The sequence below is a fragment of the Haliotis cracherodii genome, unplaced genomic scaffold, assembly GCF_022045235.1.
Source record: "Haliotis cracherodii isolate W230 unplaced genomic scaffold, xgHalCrac1.p SCAF_3, whole genome shotgun sequence".
Classification (NCBI taxonomy): domain Eukaryota; kingdom Metazoa; phylum Mollusca; class Gastropoda; order Lepetellida; family Haliotidae; genus Haliotis; species Haliotis cracherodii.
In genome coordinates this window covers 53,911,336-53,930,641 of record NW_027266286.1, presented here as the reverse complement: position 1 = coordinate 53,930,641, position 19,306 = coordinate 53,911,336, and the positions used below count along the sequence as shown (strand labels likewise).

The 19,306-nt window shown below is 38.5% G+C and overlaps 2 protein-coding genes across 4 annotated transcripts in view; one reads left to right on the top strand and one right to left on the bottom strand.

Annotated features, from left to right (window-relative positions):
* LOC139476000 (proto-oncogene tyrosine-protein kinase ROS-like) overlaps nt 1-19,306 on the top strand; it is a 170,324-nt gene that overhangs the window by 2,264 nt on the left and 148,754 nt on the right. The gene's annotated exons all lie outside the window — the stretch shown is intronic.
* LOC139473936 (uncharacterized) lies at nt 8,979-13,215 on the bottom strand. The gene is made up of 2 exons (XM_071256758.1): nt 13,093-13,215; nt 8,979-12,233 (listed from the first exon to the last, which is right to left on the bottom strand). The coding sequence occupies exons 1-2, from the start codon at nt 13,213-13,215 to the stop codon at nt 8,979-8,981; spliced, it is 3,378 nt and encodes a 1,125-aa protein (XP_071112859.1).

Genomic DNA, 19,306 nt, shown 5'->3' with positions numbered 1-19,306 from the left:
CTGTGGCTGGGGGAAAAAATGTCCTGGGAAAATTTGAACATGGCCTTCTGTTGTCTTCAAGTTTCAAGGCTTTCATGTTGTCAGGGAAAGAGAGAGAAATCTCCTGATTCAGACAGCACTGTAAGAAAGTGACGCAAACTATACAAAAACTTGCTGTGTCTCTGAGATGCAGCTCCCTTGGTTGGAGGGTAACGTGCCCTGTCGACACAAGGAACCTTCTCATTATTCCATGTCCTTGCTTGTGTACTGTGCTCATTGTCTGTACACTTTGTGTAATAAAAACAGTTGATTCTATGTTATATCCCACTTTTTTGTATGGTTAATTGTTTTTGTCTGAGTACGTGAAGGAAATGGATTTTGTAACTTCTTTTATCATGGTGTAGTGAAAAAATGTTTAGAAGTTATTTCCTTGAAATTAGAGGTGTTATAACATTGTATGTTAACACTGCATGCATTCAATGCAATAATGATTGAATAAGTATTAAAGCCTCTTCTTATTTTTTGTTCTGGTGTCAGTGAAAGACAAGTCACCTCTACAAAACCATAACATTAGTTCTAGCAGTAAATACATGAATTAGGACATTGTTTATTCTAATTAGTGACTTTTTGCGGACATGGGGCCAAATATCCGCCTCTGAGCTAGTCTAGATTAATCCCTATATTGTTCACAAATGTGTATTTAGAGTTTGTGACTTCTGGGGAATATAAGCCATGATATGTAGCAATCTTTGGTTAAAAATGGTTCAGTATTCCTCGAGAAGGAACTGTAACTGTAATTCCTGTAACACATTATCATATTTTTAAAAACATCTTTGAAAGAAATATTTAATATGTCATTAACAGTCCTCTGTTATATATATCATAATATGTCCTTTCTAATACATATCTTTGTTATGGCATTATCCAATTAAGTTGATATGATTTATAACACTGTTGTAAAGGGTAGAGATTTTGCAATGAGATATTTATATTATTTTTGTTATTATTTGTATTTGTTTTTCACTGTTACACTCCCGTAGGAAATGTGAACAAACAAGTGAGGAGTTTACTTCCAAAGAATCAACAGAAAATAATTCAAATGCAATTATGAAGCATTTAGAATTGTCCTTTATCACTGACCGCATGATAATCACAGAACTTATGAAAAAAAAGTCCAGGCGAAAGTGATCTCAAAATTGAATAAATTGCTGTTTCCTGTAACAGTGAGTCTAGCATTTGTCATTTTGTCTACCGTAAACCTTCAGAGTGGTTGGAAGTTAAAGAGCACTTGTGTTTTATATTGAGTCAAGATAGTGTTTAAGCCAGATGGATCATGAGTTTTGATAGTTCTTGGGTTGAGAAAAACTTCCAGGCAAAAGAAAGTTTACACATGAAAACTGGATTTGACCCAAAAATTACAAACATTATCAAAATGTTACTAGGCTAAAGACAGTCGCCAAACACTGCAAAACACAACTACATTTGCACCTGTATCAAATACATCACCATCGACTAAAGATTTCTGATATTCTTCATTTGCATATTATCTCCACTAGATGAGACATGAGATTAGGTACTTCAGTTTACTCTGCAGAGTTGTATCCCTTAGTTGTGCAAGGATCCAATGATGCCTGTTTTGCTGGCATCATACCTGTTCCTGTGGGTTTCACCGAAATGGTAACTGTCTATGAACTGAATCTCATCTTCTCACTTTAAATGACTTGACACTGTTAAAATGGTTTAACCCAAGACACTCACTCACTCACTCACTCTCCCTCACATGAGTGACACCGCCTGTTTCACACAGACATTATAATGTACAGGGAGTTTGTTTCTTCGCTTTGTTTCCTTGCCTGCTACAGGGAAAATGTGTCAACTTGTCACATGCACATTTTCAAGATTCTTAACTGAAATCCAATCTGTTCCATTTTTTAAACTAGTGTTACACTTTCCTCTGACGTACTTGGTGACACTTCTGAGCTGGGCAGGGGGAAACTGTTTGTGATAACTTAGATCTAGAATGTGGAAACTACCTCTCAGAAATAGCAATTTAAGCAAAGGACAAGGTAAGATCAGTAAGGCCCTTTTTGGCCCTAACGATATACATAATTTAAGAATTAAGCAATACTTGTAGAAATTGGTAAGAAAGTTATAGGATATGTTCTTTTGAATGAGAACAAAACTTCATTTCAACAATTGCAGTTGGGAATTATGACAACACTAAATGCATAGGGGAGGAGAAAGGTGTCAAAAGGGCTGATTTCAGAGGTTTTCTAATATTTGAACATGAGCAAATCTTTGACCCAAGTGTAATTTTCACAAGAGATGCAGATAAAAACAGTACAGACGTGTTGTCAAACATTCATCTTGGTCATGGACGTCTCCAGAGTTTGATTTTCATTTGAAGTTTTAAAAACCTGCCATTTTCACTCATCTTAGCTATATTTTATCCCAAATATGCAAGAGTAAGAAAGAAAAAAGGATAGTTGTTAACAGTTTGAATATGTCTGATAATTTTTATACCATTTTTTCAAAGTTTTCTTCCAACTTAAATTTGAGATTTCCAGTGGGCCAATATGGGCCTGGTCCTACCTCCTTCTTTGATAAATATAATGTCACCATTAGTGTGGTATAACATCACGATTAACGTAGCACAGTGTGGTAAAAGTAGCTTTCATATAAAATTGAATTTAGGAATTGACAATTTCTTTTTGAAAATGCTTTTTTAATTGGTCATTGTCCTCAAAAAGATGTTAAAGGAAAACAGGTAAGCTTTTCTGTTTCACATCAAACCATTTTTTCTGTGCTAGTGAGTGAGTATGGCTTTACTCCACTTGTAGCAATATTCCAGCAATATCTGGAGACATCAGAAATTGTCACACATTGTATCCATGTGGGAAATCGAACCCGGAACTTCAGTGTGAGGAGCAAATGCTTTAACCACTAGAATACCCCACCGCCTTCCCTACTAAGTATTATGTGACATAGTTGCATTTGTATGTCTTCTTGTTAAGAGGTCATGTCCTCAAATGATGTGTTTCTTGATAGTACATACAGAAGAAGATGATTTACATGACAACTGTACACTTGTCAATGTACTGTTTTTGACTAACTCAAGGGGTGACTAGAGGACGATTACTTGTGGGAAACGGACATTACTACAAAAGGACATTACTACATATCCAAGATTTGTTGATCCAGAAATTTGTTATTTCAAACAATTTTGCTAGAAATGTCACAAATATGAACAGAGTTTCACTGTAATATATGCCACAGAGAAGAGTGTAGTTCTGCACCATGACTGTGGAATATATGTATTTTATATAACAAAAAGCAATCAAGATTATAAAAAAGCAAGTCTAGCCAGCTCTATTATACAATCAGCATCAGGAATGTTTTGTTTTTTTTCAAGATGAGAAATGTATTGCGTAATATACATTTCACAGAGGATACGCTGGTCTAAGAAGAGCGATACACCGATGCATCTTGGTAGAGCTGTACGGGATAGTCGGTTACTTTCGGTTTAGTTGTCTCTGTAGCTACTGTTGTTGTCAACTATTGCATGACATTTTCCCAGGGCAGACAACATGCACAGCTGACCTTTGTATAGGCTCTTACAGTTGCCTCAAGGATTTAGATCCACAGGAATGAAGAAAGCTGTTGAAGTTATAATATTTAGCATTTTATGATTTTGTTTTTGATGTTGGGTCCTGCCCAGCCTGTGTTGATGTTGATGAAGTCTCGAAGCTCCAGCACTTGCAGCAGCTGCAGGAGCCGCCGCCACCGCTGTGGCTCATCACAGGACTACATCAATCCTACATGCCCTCATTCTCATCCTACTGCAACTTTACTTCCAAATCTTATTGGAGGAGACTGACACTGGGGATATAAAAAAGTGTCTCCAGTCCATCTGAGACAAGAGCGTGTAAGGTTACGGAGTCCCACAGATGTTGGCAATGATTGGTTCAGTGTGACAGGAGCCATATGGAAGAAGGAAGATCAGGGGGGTTGACGAAGAGGGGGAAATGCAGGGGATGGGGCTGGGAAAGTTGTTCCCAGTGGATGCAGGATTTGGAGCATTGTGAAATGTATACTGTGTGGAACATGGTAAACAATGTTGCACTCGCCTGGTTGAAGAAGTGCTGTAAAACTCTGTGGCAGCCAGTACTGGATACCGCTGTTGCAGGAAGAGTGTCTCAACGGATTCTGGAACTGGTTCATATTCTTGAACATTGACTGATCTTATTCAAAATGTACCATACAATCTCTTCAAAATTGACAATAAGAAGAATAATTCTTCAAAATTGGCTATATTGAAGAATGTCTTATAAAGAATGATATATTCAGAACTAAATTCAATAATGCCCTTATGTCAATCATCTTCAGCAAACTTACTCATAAAATAATATTTTTATCCCTTATATTACTTTTCTGTTCGACTATTTTTAACTGGTACCATGGTACATTTGTGTACATCCTCCCAAATCTGATGTTAGCTGACAAAATACTGACTGTGGTTCAGCAATCAATTCTTATGCAAATGTGAAGGTGTAGATCAATTCAGTGTTTATTTGGTTCCTCAATCTTTATCCCCTACCATTTTGAGTACATGTATTTAACTATTGGTGTGATTTAGATAAAGCTCTCTTGAGAGAATGCTGACATTTCAGCTGCCTTGCAGCCATTATAAGGTGTCTGTTGGTTGTGGGAAGAAAGCCTGGAGCACTCAGTGCATGGAGGTTTACTTCTCTCTTAAAATACAGGAGGTGGACTGTTGGAGGAAACACTGCTGACGACCGAGTCTAATTTTAATTAACATTCCCCAAAATACAAAGTAACTTATTTGTTATGGAGCTGTAGTTGTGGGTAGATTCTACTGAGAATACAGGAAACATGGAGACAGAATAAGGCATTTGCTTTGCCAAAATCTTTTGTAAACTAAAATGAAAGCTTTGATCAAGTTTTTATTACAAAATATGTAGAGGTTATCAAAATGTGAAATATTTTAACACTTAAATTGGTCCCGTAAGATTTTTGCTACATGCTCTGCAACTTATGTTAAAATAAACTAATCTTTCTACCAATGTATATCGAAGTCGTTATGATATTCCAATCTGTTTCTTGTCATTGTGTGTGATCTCAACTCTCACATGTACCCTACCGCCTCACTAATCTATGGCTTGGGAACATTTTACAACTTAAATAGTCTTTTGCATGCCTCTTGTTAAAAATGTAGCTTGTATCAATTCCTTAATCGTAGGAAAAAAGGGTCATCTGTGCACCAAATCTCACAAGTAAACAGCTCTTAGACATGAACACCAGGGCAGCTCCATGTGATAACAGCAGGAAGTCTTTCAGGACATGTGGGAATACGAGGAGTATATCAACAGCACGGCAGCACTGTGTTATACACAGCTTATGACACTGTTACAAGTTACCACTGATAGTCATCTAAGGAGGGATGCTAGCTCAGGCTCTTTGCTGGAGCGTTTAGAGCCACTGTAAGGGTCACTTGTTTTGTAAAGGCAGGAAATGAATTGGATCTTGCTACAGGTGTCTCCTCAGGTTTCAACTGTAGCTTTACATTGTTGATGAAATACTTGATAACACAGGAAGGGACACTATTCACATTTTTATATATAAATTCAGGACAGAGTTTACCTACAAGGTGAATGAGAATTCTCAGGTGACATCTGATATGATGCTGGGAGTTTATGGTTAGTTAATTTGTAGCTTGGTGTGACAGGCATCTCTTGTAAGTTTGATAGTAATGAACTAGGAGCATCAGTTTACAATCATAAAATAACTGCCTTTATTCAGGAGAGGATAAGATGGTTTTACTATGTCAGTAATTTTCTGAATTGTTGTAAACTTATCTTTTGTATACTTCCTGTTTGCCGGGATTAATGGGTTAGTTTTATTGGGAAATAACACTTGTTCTTTTCAGCTTGTCTCCAAAGAATGTTGTCAGTGTATCTAAATCTCCATCTTCCCGAGGCAAGGGAGTTAACTGACTACAAAAGTCCAGTTTCAACACTAGCCAAACTAAGCTGGTATTATGGAGTTACAGTTTGGCTGGACTAATGAGTCTATGCATAGTCAATTCAAAATCGAGCAACGAAATCGAAATCCAGTTTGTAAACTGTCATGCAGATTTCGGTCGATTGCAGGATTTGCAAAGCATGTGCACCGCAAACTCGTTGTCAACAGATATTTTCCTAATCTTTTCATATTTTAATTAAGGTGTTCATGTGATTTGATGCACTTCGCGATGTAAGATCTGTTTTATCACAATATAGATCTTTATTATCGATCAGATCGTCTTGACTGGGTGCCACCATTTTGTTTGAAGCAAATGCAAGTGATACAAGAGGTGGAATCTGATTGGTCCATAGGAGAGGCATGGAAGGGGTATCACTCGTAATAGCCACTGGTCGATCGTGCCAAGGAATTCCAGCCTCGTGCGGAAATATGGTATATCTACTATATGTACAACTTAGAAGAAGGAGAAGTAGAAGAAAGAAGAAAATTGATTGAACAAAATGCCAATGCGGGACAGTACAGAAATTACAATAACTATTTGGAACATGTAATAACAACATGATATATGACTAATAAAATGAAATGATATATATATATATTGACAATAAATGTACTTTTAAATACAAAATATATGGTACAATACATAATTATGTACAGCTTAAGTCCAAATACATAATTGATAATACATATGATATCAATAATAGATACTTATGTGGCGCTTCTTATAACATTTACTGAATGATGGCTCCATGGGGAACCGGTTCACATCTTCCCACACTACAAGAGACAAGGCAGTCCTACGTATAACCCAGTCTCCTCAGCATTTTGCCCCGATAAGCTATCACTTGTATTTGTTGTAAAGTGTCAAAATAAATTTCAGCCAACAGGCCTTACCATACGACCTTTCTTGACCCCATTCCTTGACTTTTCTCATTAGTGCTACGACCTTGCTTCCAGATGTGTCATTTGAGGAATTCTTTACTATTCTGTGTAGCCTGTGTTTTCAGCAAGTTGAATGAGTGGTTTTATTATTTATTATTACATGGTTGATTAATTAATGAGTATAATGTTGAACTGATGGTTTATGTTGAATTGGAGTGATTTACAGTTACACCAAAATTTGCAACTATTCAATAATATTTTATACATTAGAAGAAGATTTATTGTTCAAAAATACCCACACAGGGAGCAGGGTGTACACTTCTACTTATAACGGAAAGTTGACATACACCATTGAATAAAAATATTAAAAAGGCCTAGATAAGAGATGCAAATTTTCTTTGCATGAACATTCTGTAATGTAAATGGAATAGGGGAGAACCTAAAGTCCGTCCTCCAGGCAAAGAGTAGGGTTTGTTCTTTCAATAAATATGTATTAATTAGGAAAAATCAAATGAATTTAAAACAGAACGCACACAGCTGAGCATGAACTTCTGAGTACAGTAGAACATGGATATAACGAACTACAAGGGACCAGAGAAATCAGTTCATTATATCAGTTGTTCGTTTTATATGTTTGTATATGTATCCGCCATCTTGGACACACAAATGACAATACACATATTTACAGCATTGATTTGTATTAGCAGTGATCACCTCATAGCATTCAACTGATAACATTTCATAAGATTCATTTAATAACATCAAATTCATAACATTTTCAGAACATTGTTAACAAATACATGTAAACATACTTAGCAAATTTACGATTTGCATGTGGGGAATCAGTGACGTTGCTCTGGCATGTATTTTCTGAAAGTTATTCAGCATCAAATAGTATTGTATGAACAATGTGCTAAACTTATTGCAAACAGATTCGGTTAACTATTTACATATACTTACACATATACACATCGTTGTGAATTATGATTTTGGAAAAGAAAAAAATTATAAGGCACTTCATACAGTCAATGAAAGAACCCATTTAGATCATGGATTGATATGATGTGTCAATTATGTTTTTTTTGTTTAACGCCGCACTCAGCAATATTCCAGCTATATGACGGTGGTCTGTGAATAATCGAGTCCGGATCAGACAATCCAGTGACTGACATCATGAGCATCGATCCACGCAATTGGGATGACATGCATCAACCAAGTTATCAACCCTGACCACCCGACCCCGTTAGTCGCTTTTTACGACAAGCATAGTCACCTTTTACGACAAGCATAGTCACCTTTTACGACAAGCATAGTCACCTTTTACGACAAGCATAGTCACCTTTTACGGCAAGCATAGGTTTCTGTACACCGGATCTTCCCGAGCCGTGAATCATGTAGTGCACATTGATGCACTATGACATACATGTGTCTGCCGTTTTCAATCATCGACAAAAATGGCATGTTCATATACTATTACAGCGTTAAGTGTTCATAAAATAAGTACATAAAATAATGGTAATTCACACGACTGTGTGGTGGTACAAAGTGTTCATGACAGTATCATCTGTATCACTTTCCACAACATAGTGAAAACATGTCCATGTACTGCCTGTTGTCTGGCCATAACATATGCTGATTTAAATGTCTGTACATTGCTTAGTACAAACACAAACTGATAGTATGATTTTGATAAACATGTTCTGCTTTATACAAATTGGTCATGAGAAGATACATATCTATCCATATTGTAGATGTTACAAATACAAGGCACAAATATCTACAAAATACTGACTATTGAAATACACTGTGATAATATGAGCATAAAATGTCTTTTCATTTTCACTATCCACAAGAAATGAACTGTCATGTCCTGATTGTGTGATAGAAACTGTTTGTGAAATGTGTTGAATTCTTCTTTGAAGGAAGCAGTACTAACAAAATGCTGAATTATGTTGTTCACATTGTCAACTTTGGTATGTATAACATCTTCCTCTAAATATTTATCAACATTGTCTTTTGAATAGTTAAGTGACATCTGAAGTCTGATGATGTCAATGAAGGTACGGACTATATTTTCAAGGTTTCTTTCTGGGTGTGGATGTAAGTTGTCTCTTCCTCCTTTGTCCTTTCTGTGGAGTATCTTCTTGCTTTCTCTTGCCATCTTTAATTTTAGTTTGGATGTCCTGTACATTCATATGGACCTCTGGTCCAAAGTCATATTCGACCTCTCCTGTTTTTGTTATTTTGAGGCATGAGGAAGCCATGAAATCCGGCAGATCAGCATCATGGTATCCTGCTGTCTCCAGGTACTCTACCTGGAGTTGGATCAGGTCAGCTAGGCGATGGAGAGCACTGGTAGGTGGCATCCATGTTTCGGCATTTCTGAGCTCAAGCTGGGAGATAAAGCTGTCATCAGATTTCTTTTTCAGTTTCATGCTCACCGCTCTTACTTCTTCTACGGTAACAGAATTTGGAGATACATTTTTTGGACAGTAGAGATGTTTTACGAAATCTTCATAAATATCTTTGTCAATTGAGGGTTGTGTTCCTTTCGAAATCTGGAAAAGATTTTGCCTGAAGTGACTGCTGGATAGGTATGTCTTCAAAATTTGGGTATGTGAGATACCTTTGAATTTGGGGATGAAGTCATTCCCTCCAATGCAGAGACCCAATGCCAGCTTCACTCCTATGTCTGGATCTTGGTATTTGTCCTCAAAAAGTTGAATGATGGCTGTGATGTTGTAGATATCATGAAGCATATGTGGCTTCTGCAGAACCACAAAAACTTCATTTATAAAAGAGCCATTGTCATCACGAGGCCAGTGCTTGGATATGGCATAGAGATGAATGCAGACAGCATCAATGTCACCTGATGTAATCAAACTGACAACTCTTTCGCCTGCTTTGAGATCAGATCTGCTGGCTATTAGCCAGTCTACCTGTGACATTTCTGCTTCACCTTTACGTTGTTGAACATCCACCAGAGCTGTAATGGTTGGTTTTTGACTTTCTTTGTCAAATGTACAACGGATTGGCGTTGCATAATGTTTGCATGTGCAAGCTCCATCACACGTACAGGTGTGCATTTCAAGTTCACTGTCGATGTCAAGTGTAATGCCTGGTGGCAATAGCAGGTCTTTAGCGTTAGCTGCAACATACTTGCTAATGAGAGATTTCCCAAATGTTGTTCCAGTTATGACATCTCGTTGAAATCGTTGCTGTGTAATGGCATCATCAGCTGGTTTCAGATGGGTAATAGAAGATACACTGCAGGCCTTCTTTCTCTGTTGCCTTGTGCCTGCCTTAAACTGATCGGGAGTGAAGGAATACTTCTCTTCACAGAGCACTATTCTCTCCAAATTTGGCATTTTTGACGGTAGGGGACGCAATATAGCATTTTGTACATAGTGCAGATATTGCTTTCCTGTGATAACTTTACTTTTAAATTTCACTCCAGCAAATTCAAGGGTAACTAACTTTACATTACCTGTCAACCATATTGGCAAGGGTCCTTTAACAGACTCAATGACACCATGTCTGTTTCCTGCCTGACAATCTTCAATGCATTTCATGAGAGCATTCTTCATAGAAGTTGATTTCTGGACCTTAGGTTTGCTGCAGTCTGGTTTCACGAGTGCTTGGCACATGTTCATTTCTGAGGAAAGGCAATCCGTTTGCTTAACTTCCCGTCTGATGGCCTTGGATCGTTTCGCTTCTTTCTCATCTCGTTCAGACTGTTGGACGTATCTAGAAGCTTTGATTGTCCTCTTGATGGTAACACCTTTGGATCTCTTCACTCTGCTGAGCAGTGGTTTAGGACCTTCCACTGTCATTAGGCTTGGAACATCAGCAGAGGATAAACCAAACAGTTGGTCATGACAAATGAACTTTTGTATCAGATATTCGCCAATTGCTCTGGTGTCATCATCAAGAATTTCTCTGGACAGTAAAGACCTCTTTTCAGAATACATGTTGAATGGAGTGGTACAGGCCTCCAAAGACAAAGAATTCTGGCGTAAAATTACTTCCACTACCCTGAAAATGTGCTCAGCATCTACGTTTGAAAATAACCACTGTACTCCGTCATTTTCTTTGGTCTTCTCCTTGGTGGAATGGATATCATTGAACGCATCAATAAGCGACATCCTTCTTGAAGCAGATTCAAGAGATGAGCCCGATCTAAATCCCTTCAGTGCATCTTTGTGGTCCATCTCCCTCTTGGTATCACAAGCAAAATTTACCGTACTGTTCCCAATAGGTGTTGAGTACAGTGTCTCCTTTAGCTTCTGGTGGAAGATGCCTGCTGTATAGTGATGAGCCAGTAGCCTTGCACAATAGGGAGCATACGAGGTAGCACCATTCAAGAAAGAAAACTTCAAAGATGACTTTACAGTTCCCAATAGGAGACTGTATCCTTTGGAGCCCCCGAGCCGTTCTGAAACTGAAATAGCAACTACTTCATTGCAGTGTGTCATCATGTCATAATGGAGGGCAAAAGTAGCATTCATTTGCCTTCCTTTATCCATGAATTGCATCATTCGTTCATCCCATGTCTCAGAGGCAGTAGTTGACTTTCCTGTGATCAATTGCCATGTGATTATCTTCGCATCATCATCATCCAAAGACTGTATAAATTTCAGTAAGAATGCCATTTGCAATGCCTGAGCAATTCTTCTAACATGTCTTGTGGCTGTGTCGATGTGATCAGCTGTTAGTAGCTTTGACCATTCTGTGACATCTTGATCTCTCATAACCATGAGCAGCTCCACAAGGCCAGCATGTTTGTATGCACTAAACAAAGTATTCACCTTGGACTTTCTCAGATGTAAGAGGGGAAACTCTGGCAAAAACTTTGCATACTTTTTGTTTTCCTTAATCAAGGACAACAAATTCATACCAATTTTGTTGTCTGGTCCTAAAAGTATCCTGTCAAGGCAAACATCGTATCCAAGATTATCATCCAGCTCAGTCTTGATCAGAATATCATCCAAGATCTCCCTAAGCTTGTTTATGTCATCATCTCTGCCAGATGCTGGAGGTGGATGTCTGGTAAGCAAAGGAGGGGGTGAATACTTCTGGAAGCCAAATGCAGTCATGATGTTTTCATCTCTTGGTGTGTCATCATCTAAAGTCAACTGATCTATTGAGGTTTCTAGCAGGGAGTCATCTAAACCTGTGGCAATCCCATCCATGGTTGTGTCTGCACTGTTGGCATCACCAGCTGCTTCTTTTTCTAGGACATCAACAGCTGTCATTATATCAATAAGGTAGTCCTCTTCCTCACTATCAGACTGGCCTTCAATGCAATCTGGTAGGTCACATGGGGCAATCTAAAGGAGAAAAACATTTTTGAATTATGACCACCCTTTTTTTGGTGTTAGTTGTGTTTTTCATATATAATTGTTTTAACATACATGCATACATACATACATACATACATACATACATACATACATACATACATACATACACTCGCACACACTCACACACACACTCACATTCACATACACACACACTGACATGCACACACACAGATTCACACGCACACACACACTAACACACACTCACATGCACACTCTCACACACACACTCGCACACACACACACTAACACACGCACATACACTCACATGAACACACACATGCACACACAGATGCACACACACGCTCTCGCACACACACACTCACATGCACATACTCACATACACTCGCACACACACTCGCACACATACACTCACACTCACCCCCATACACACACTCACATGCACACACACATTCACACACTCACACACACGCACAAACACTCGCGCGCACACTCACACACACACTCGCACACACACACACACACACACACTAACATGCACATACTCACATGCACACTCTCACACACACACACTAACACGCACATACACACACTCACATGCACACAAACTCACACATGCACACTCACACAAAACACTCGCACACACACACACTCACATGAACACACACACGCACACACTCACATGCACATACTCACATACACTCGCACACACACATTCGCACGCACACACACACTCACACTCACCCCCACACACGCACTCACATGCACACACACATTCACACGCACATGCACACACACGCACACACACACGCACATACACACACACTCGCACACACACACACACACTCGCACACGCACTCACACTCACCTGCAATGGAGATTCCACATCATACATTGTGACATCTGCAGCAACAGAATCAACAACATCTATTTGGTCCTGGGATTGTACATCACAGCCTTCCTGAAGATCTTCATTTTTTTCAGGTGTCATTTCCTTGAAATATGTCCGTAGCCATGCTGTTTTCGTACACAAGCCATCTGAAAAGTGTAACAATCTTCCTTTAATTCTGTGGATGGAACATTATTAACTTTGAATAGAACTAAGAAGGTAACTGTAAATAGGCAAATGTATTTGGTTTTCTGCTCATTACAGAGTATAGGTTTTTCAAGTATTTATGTAAAATGGGAAAGACTTATTACAAGTACAATAGTAACTATGCTTACCATCTAGTAGTCTCCACAATCGGGTACTTCCCCATCGGCAAATCTTGTGAAATATTCCAATACTGGTTGTTTCTTGTGTGGAAGGATTCAGAATGACATCAAAAGCTTCAGGTTTTGACAGTGATATTTGTCGTTTGCATTGGCATGCAAGTGTCCCGTTGCATATGTTTGCATCATGCCAAGATTCTGTTTCAACTGAATCCTTTGGCATGCCTTGCAGTGTTATTGGCAACATGCAGAGCTGTTTCGAACGATGTTCTCCTGGGCTTGGGTCACTGTGGTACTTCAGGCGGACAAGATTGTCAAGCATCAGCACTATGTGGCATCCTCTCATGCTCACCATGCCCTTCACTTCACCTGCTAAGGTATTATATGTGAGAGGGTGTTCCTTGATATAGGTTGCAAAGTACAAGGTGTCATCAATGGATTTGCTTGTTAAATTTCTTTCAGCAAGGGACAAAGATGTTGTTATTCCAGAAGCACTTGTTATTGAGAAGACATTGCTTATGCTATGGTAGTTCATTAGAAGCTCATCAGTCGTTGCCTGCTGCAGAACTCCGATAAAATTCTTGTTGTAAGTATTCAATAGCAGGTCATAAGCTGTATAGAGTCGTTCCAATTTCTTCTTCATGGTCTTTTGGGTGTTATTAGATTGGTGAATGGTATCTTTGTTGATGAATGTATCCAAGACGATTTTCACAACCAGTGGTACATCCAAAGTCCATTCCTTAAGGATTTCAAAGTTAGAGACAGAGAGTGGTTTCGGTAGATTTGCTGTGAAACAAGATCGACATTTTTCACGGGAATCGAGGGAAATCTCTGTAACTTCATTTTGTGAAAGAGCATTGAGCTGCAGAAAGCTTTCACTTTGAAGTTTCTTCATGCGAAAGTCATCATGAAGACTTAACCTTGCAATTTGGCCATTCTTTTGGTAATATGGTTCAAGTGATCCAAGTGGAAACAACACAATGAGATGACATTGTAAGCAGTGCTCTTGATTCAGTCTACTGGTAATGATCCTTTGTAGAAGTTCAGCATTTCTTTCCTCAATTGCTGTGTTACATTCCACAAACACCTCCACAAGATCTTGATGATTTTTGGTTGAAACACAATGGCAACTCACGCAGGTGACTGATAGTATTTCTCCAGGGAAAATGTTAGTTAGATCATTCAATATTTGATTTTCTACAATATGAGGGCGATGACGAAATGTTGCGTATATCTCAATGCCTTCTGCTTCAATGTGCGAACTATATCTGTCTAGTCGTCTTGTGATTGTGGATTTTGCAGTTTTCAGTATAGCACTGCTAAGATGTTTTGCACTGGCAACTGTTCCAAAATATTCCCATTTTTTGTCAGTGGTATTATCACGCTCAGTCGCTACAATGTCATTTGCAAAGTGCAACTCAAACAAACAAATGTAAGACCACTCCTTCTCTGTGAAATGCTTCTTGTATAATATTTCCAAATTCGGAACATCTGATTCAATGGCAGTGTAATCAATAAGGTAATTGATATCATGTGTAAATTGTGATGTTGCAATCTGTTTATATAAGTCAAATAATGTTCTTGAGTTTGTTTTCTGTTGGCCTCCAAATATACTGCTGTGAATGCTCTGTGTTATCTTTGAGCATATTCTAAAGTCATCACTGTGGTGACAAATGTATTTTACAATTGCAACTGTATTGAGAAAAATTGCATTTCCGTCTGTCTTGATATAATTATTGCGATAGGAAGCAACTTCTCTTCGGATATTTTCTTTTTTTATCTTTATTCTGTCTTCTTCATGGTGTTCAGTTCTCAAAAATTTACAGAAGTCCTCAATGTTGATCCATTTGTTCTCCTTATCAACTAAAACCGGTATTGTGCTCAGCCCAAACATCCTTGTAAAGCAAGCCTAAAAGAAAAAGTTTGCTTGCTGGTATTATGCTGTTTTTTCATACCCAAATTAAGTTTCAATATGGTTTCAAAGAGTGTATACATTATCAAGGAATTAGTTTATCAAATATACAATTAATTATAATTAGGTTAGATAATTCTGTTTGGATTTACATTTCAACTGTTTTTCTCGAAAGTAAATGGTAACTGGTGTGTATGTTATCATTTCTCAATACATATACATCTCTAAATAAATATATATTTACAGAAGTCACAAGGAATAACTTAAAACATTACTCACCCAACTTCATGATGTATCCAGGCTCATAAATGTAGCACTGTGCGTGATGAATATATTAACTTCACTGATAAAATATATTCTCTCACAAGATATTTCTATGTCCACGTGTGTACACAGCTTGTTGAGAGTAAAACAAATCGTAGTGGGAGAACCATGGAATATTAACTGTAGCTAAAATTAGATTGTTTATCTTTATTCAAGTTAGCAAGAAATCCTAAACCATCCAGATGCTGGAGAATGTCTCCCGCACCTCACCCCAACCCCCCAGTGTGTTAATTAATTGTCCACCAGAAAATTGGTGTTGACAGCAACAGAGATCTTAGATGTGCTCAGATCGAGCACTGCTAAGGGGGTTGTACGTAGGACTGAAGGTGGGAAAAAGGTATTTTGTCTTGACTCAAGACAAGTTAACAAGCATGTGATATGTACAATAATCATATATCTGGGAGGATTGTTTAGCACAAGTGTTACACAAACCTCAACTTTGTCAAATCAATGTTACCGGTTGTAATGAGGAAGTGTGGCTTGTTTACAACATTGTTGAACATTATGTCGAAAATTGGATCTATTGTATCACTTGTCAGTTTCTTTAACCAGAGCTTGAAGAGAAATTCCAACCATTTCTGCTTGTACCAGAGATCTTTACACAGACAGTGGACTTATTTTCTCAGGCCCTCTCTCTCTTGTAAATGTGACCCATGTATTCCTTGGAGAAAATTCCAGATCCATCTTTTTTGAGTGTGTGTAAATACTGGGGCAGATAACACAAGCTCTAAACAAACTTCCACTTTCAGAATTTCATTCAATGCTTTCATTCAGCTCTGTATGATCCGAGTCTTCCTTATACAGAATTTTTTATTTCAAATTTGTGTTTTCATTTTAATATTTAAAAAAAACAATTTATTCCTAATCTGTCTCCTCTCTTTTGAGTTCAGGAAATATCCCTTTACACCACATAAAGTTTGTATATTTCACGGAAATGACATTTGGCAGTATGTTTCCGTTTCTCCTTGTATTGCACACATGCAACAACTTTCATCTGTTTACTTTACATTGTGCTGAAATATAGTAAACATTTTATCAAGAGATTCAAATTTGGCCTCATCAGTCTCCTACCGATAGCAACTCGGACACAATTTGTCCTGGATTTCACGAGGCCCCACTTCCGCTTCAATGCACACATTCACATAGCATTATAGGTTAATAATGTTATTATCTTCCACCAACATCCTGAAAAATGAAGTGTAATTGTAGCCTACTGTCAGGCCTGGCTCTTCAATAGAATCATTGCCACTGTTAAACCACATCAGTAAATCTAGGCTAACACTAGGAATTGTCCCTGGTGTGCACTTGACAGTGTGGGTACAATTATACTCATAATTATCCACGAGTCAATGCCCCTTTAAGAATGGTCTTAAATCTTTGTAATGTCCAGATGAACCATATTTCAGGGGTATATTAAAACTATGATTATCTTTTGAAACTGACTCGCAGTGTCTTTTGATAATTTCAACCTTTGTTAAGTATGAATGGCAAGAATGGGACTAGTGTCACTGTGTAGAGGGCATTTTCTTGTCCTATTAATTGTGGTAGGAAATTACCAGTGTGCAACTTTTAAAGACGTCTTCAACAGTTAACAGTTCAGCTGATTTATGAGATAAAATATTTATAATTCATAGATATCTTCAGTGAAGTATAAATAAATTGTGAACTTCAAAGTCAATTATTTATCTTACTGTGAAATTTTAAGAAAGAGAAAGAAGGAATGACAAGTAATGTACTTTTGATGAGGTACTTCACCTAAAATATTACTATTGTGTTGCTAAGAGACATCAACAAACTGATTATTTGGTTTGGGGAATGAATGCTTTCTTTCTCCGATTCTGTGTTTTTGTGAATCTGAGAGGGTCATATAAGTACTTATATAATTGATGTAAGCAAATACAGAGGATAAGTTAAAATCTTTTAGCTATTTTAAAATAATATAATTAGAAGTATGAAGTCATAGAAAATAGACTAAAAGTAGGCTGCTGGCTAGAGCTTACTAGAAACTCCCAAGTAAGTGTTGAACTAAAGATATGGAGTAATCACATGACACTGATGTGTCAGAGAAAAAGTAAGCTGTTGAATGATTTATTACCATTACCATAGGTAACAACATTACTGGATAGATGTATGGCTCAACGTTAGGCCGGGGCGGTTGGGTTGCCTACTGGTTAAAGCGTTCGCTCGTCACACCGAAAACCCATGTTCGATTCCCAACATGGGTACAATGTGTGAAGCCCATTTGTGGTGTCCCCCGTCATGATATTGCTGGAATATTGTTACAAGCGGCGTAAAACTAAACTCACTCACTCACTCACTCAACGTTAGACCTGCTGTTGGTTGAATGTAAAAGCAGAGTTTAGTTGAACATTTGACGAGTTCTAAATTCAAACCATCATAAATCCTGCAGACAAGCAATAGTGTTAGATCATGTTTGGGTCATTATATATTTCATAGGTATCAGTGTGACTATTTATTACATGCATATGACATGTTTTATGGCAATATGTGTCACTAATGCCCTTTTATGTCTATTTCCATAACATGAAATCAATTTATTATCACAGTGATAATTTGTCATTGACAGTTTACTGTAGATCTTAGGCATAGGAGTTTAGTCATTATCAAAGTTTTCATTGTTTTGAAGCCTAATAACATCAGAGCAAATTTATTACTTTGCTATAAAATGTAATCATTAGAAGCCAGAAGGTTTACTGGTTGAAGGAAATTGTTACTGTGTTGGAAATAAAGTAGATAAGAGGCTAACTTATCATCATCTCGAAACCTGGCCCAGTGTGGGGATTCAAGGTGGACAGGTCCTAACATCAAGTTGGCCTCAGAGCTGGCCCAGTGTGGGGATTCTATGCAGACAGGTCCCAACATCAAGGTTGTCTCAGAGCTGGCCTAGTGTGGGGATTCTATGCAGACAGGTCCTAACATCAAGGTGGTGTCAGAGCTGGCCTAGTGTGGGGATTCTATGCAGACAGGTCCTAACATCAAGTTGGCCTCAGAGCTGGTCCAGTGTGGGGATTCTATGCAGACAGGTCCCAACATCAAGGTTGTCTCAGAGCTGGCCCAGTGTGGGGATTCTATGCAGACAGGTCCTAACATCAAGGTGGTGTCAGAGCTGGTCCAGTGTGGGGATTCTATGCAGACAGGTCCTAACATCAAGGTGGTGTCAAAGCTGGCCCAGTGTGGGGATTCTATGCAGACAGGTCCTAACATCAAGGTTGTCTCAGAACTGGCCCAGTGTGGGGATTCTATGCAGACAGGTCCTAACATCAAGTTGGCCTCAGAGCTGGTCCAGTGTGGGGATTCTATGCAGACAGGTCCCAACATCAAGGTTGTCTCAGAGCTGGCCCAGTGTGGGGATTCTATGCAGACAGGTCCTAACATCAAGGTGGTGTCAGAGCTGGTCCAGTGTGGGGATTCTATGCAGACAGGTCCCAACATCAAGGTGGTGTCAGAGCTGGCCTAGTGTGGGGATTCTATGCAGACAGGTCCCAACATCAAGGTTGTCTCAGAGCTGGCCCAGTGTGGGGATTCTATGCAGACAGGTCCTAACATCAAGTTGGCCTCAGAGCTGGTCCAGTGTGGGGATTCTATGCAGACAGGTCCCAACATCAAGGTTGTC

What these genes read in the sequence shown, in the direction of transcription:
- LOC139473936 (XM_071256758.1), bottom strand. Translation starts at nt 13,215, where the DNA reads ATGACACCTGAAAAAAATGAAGATCTTCAGGAAGGCTGTGATGTACAA. An exon ending in ATGTGGAATCTCCATTGCAG is followed by an intron (nt 12,234 to 13,092) that starts GTGAGTGTGAGT and finishes TTTCTCCTTTAG; the next exon opens with ATTGCCCCATGTGACCTACC.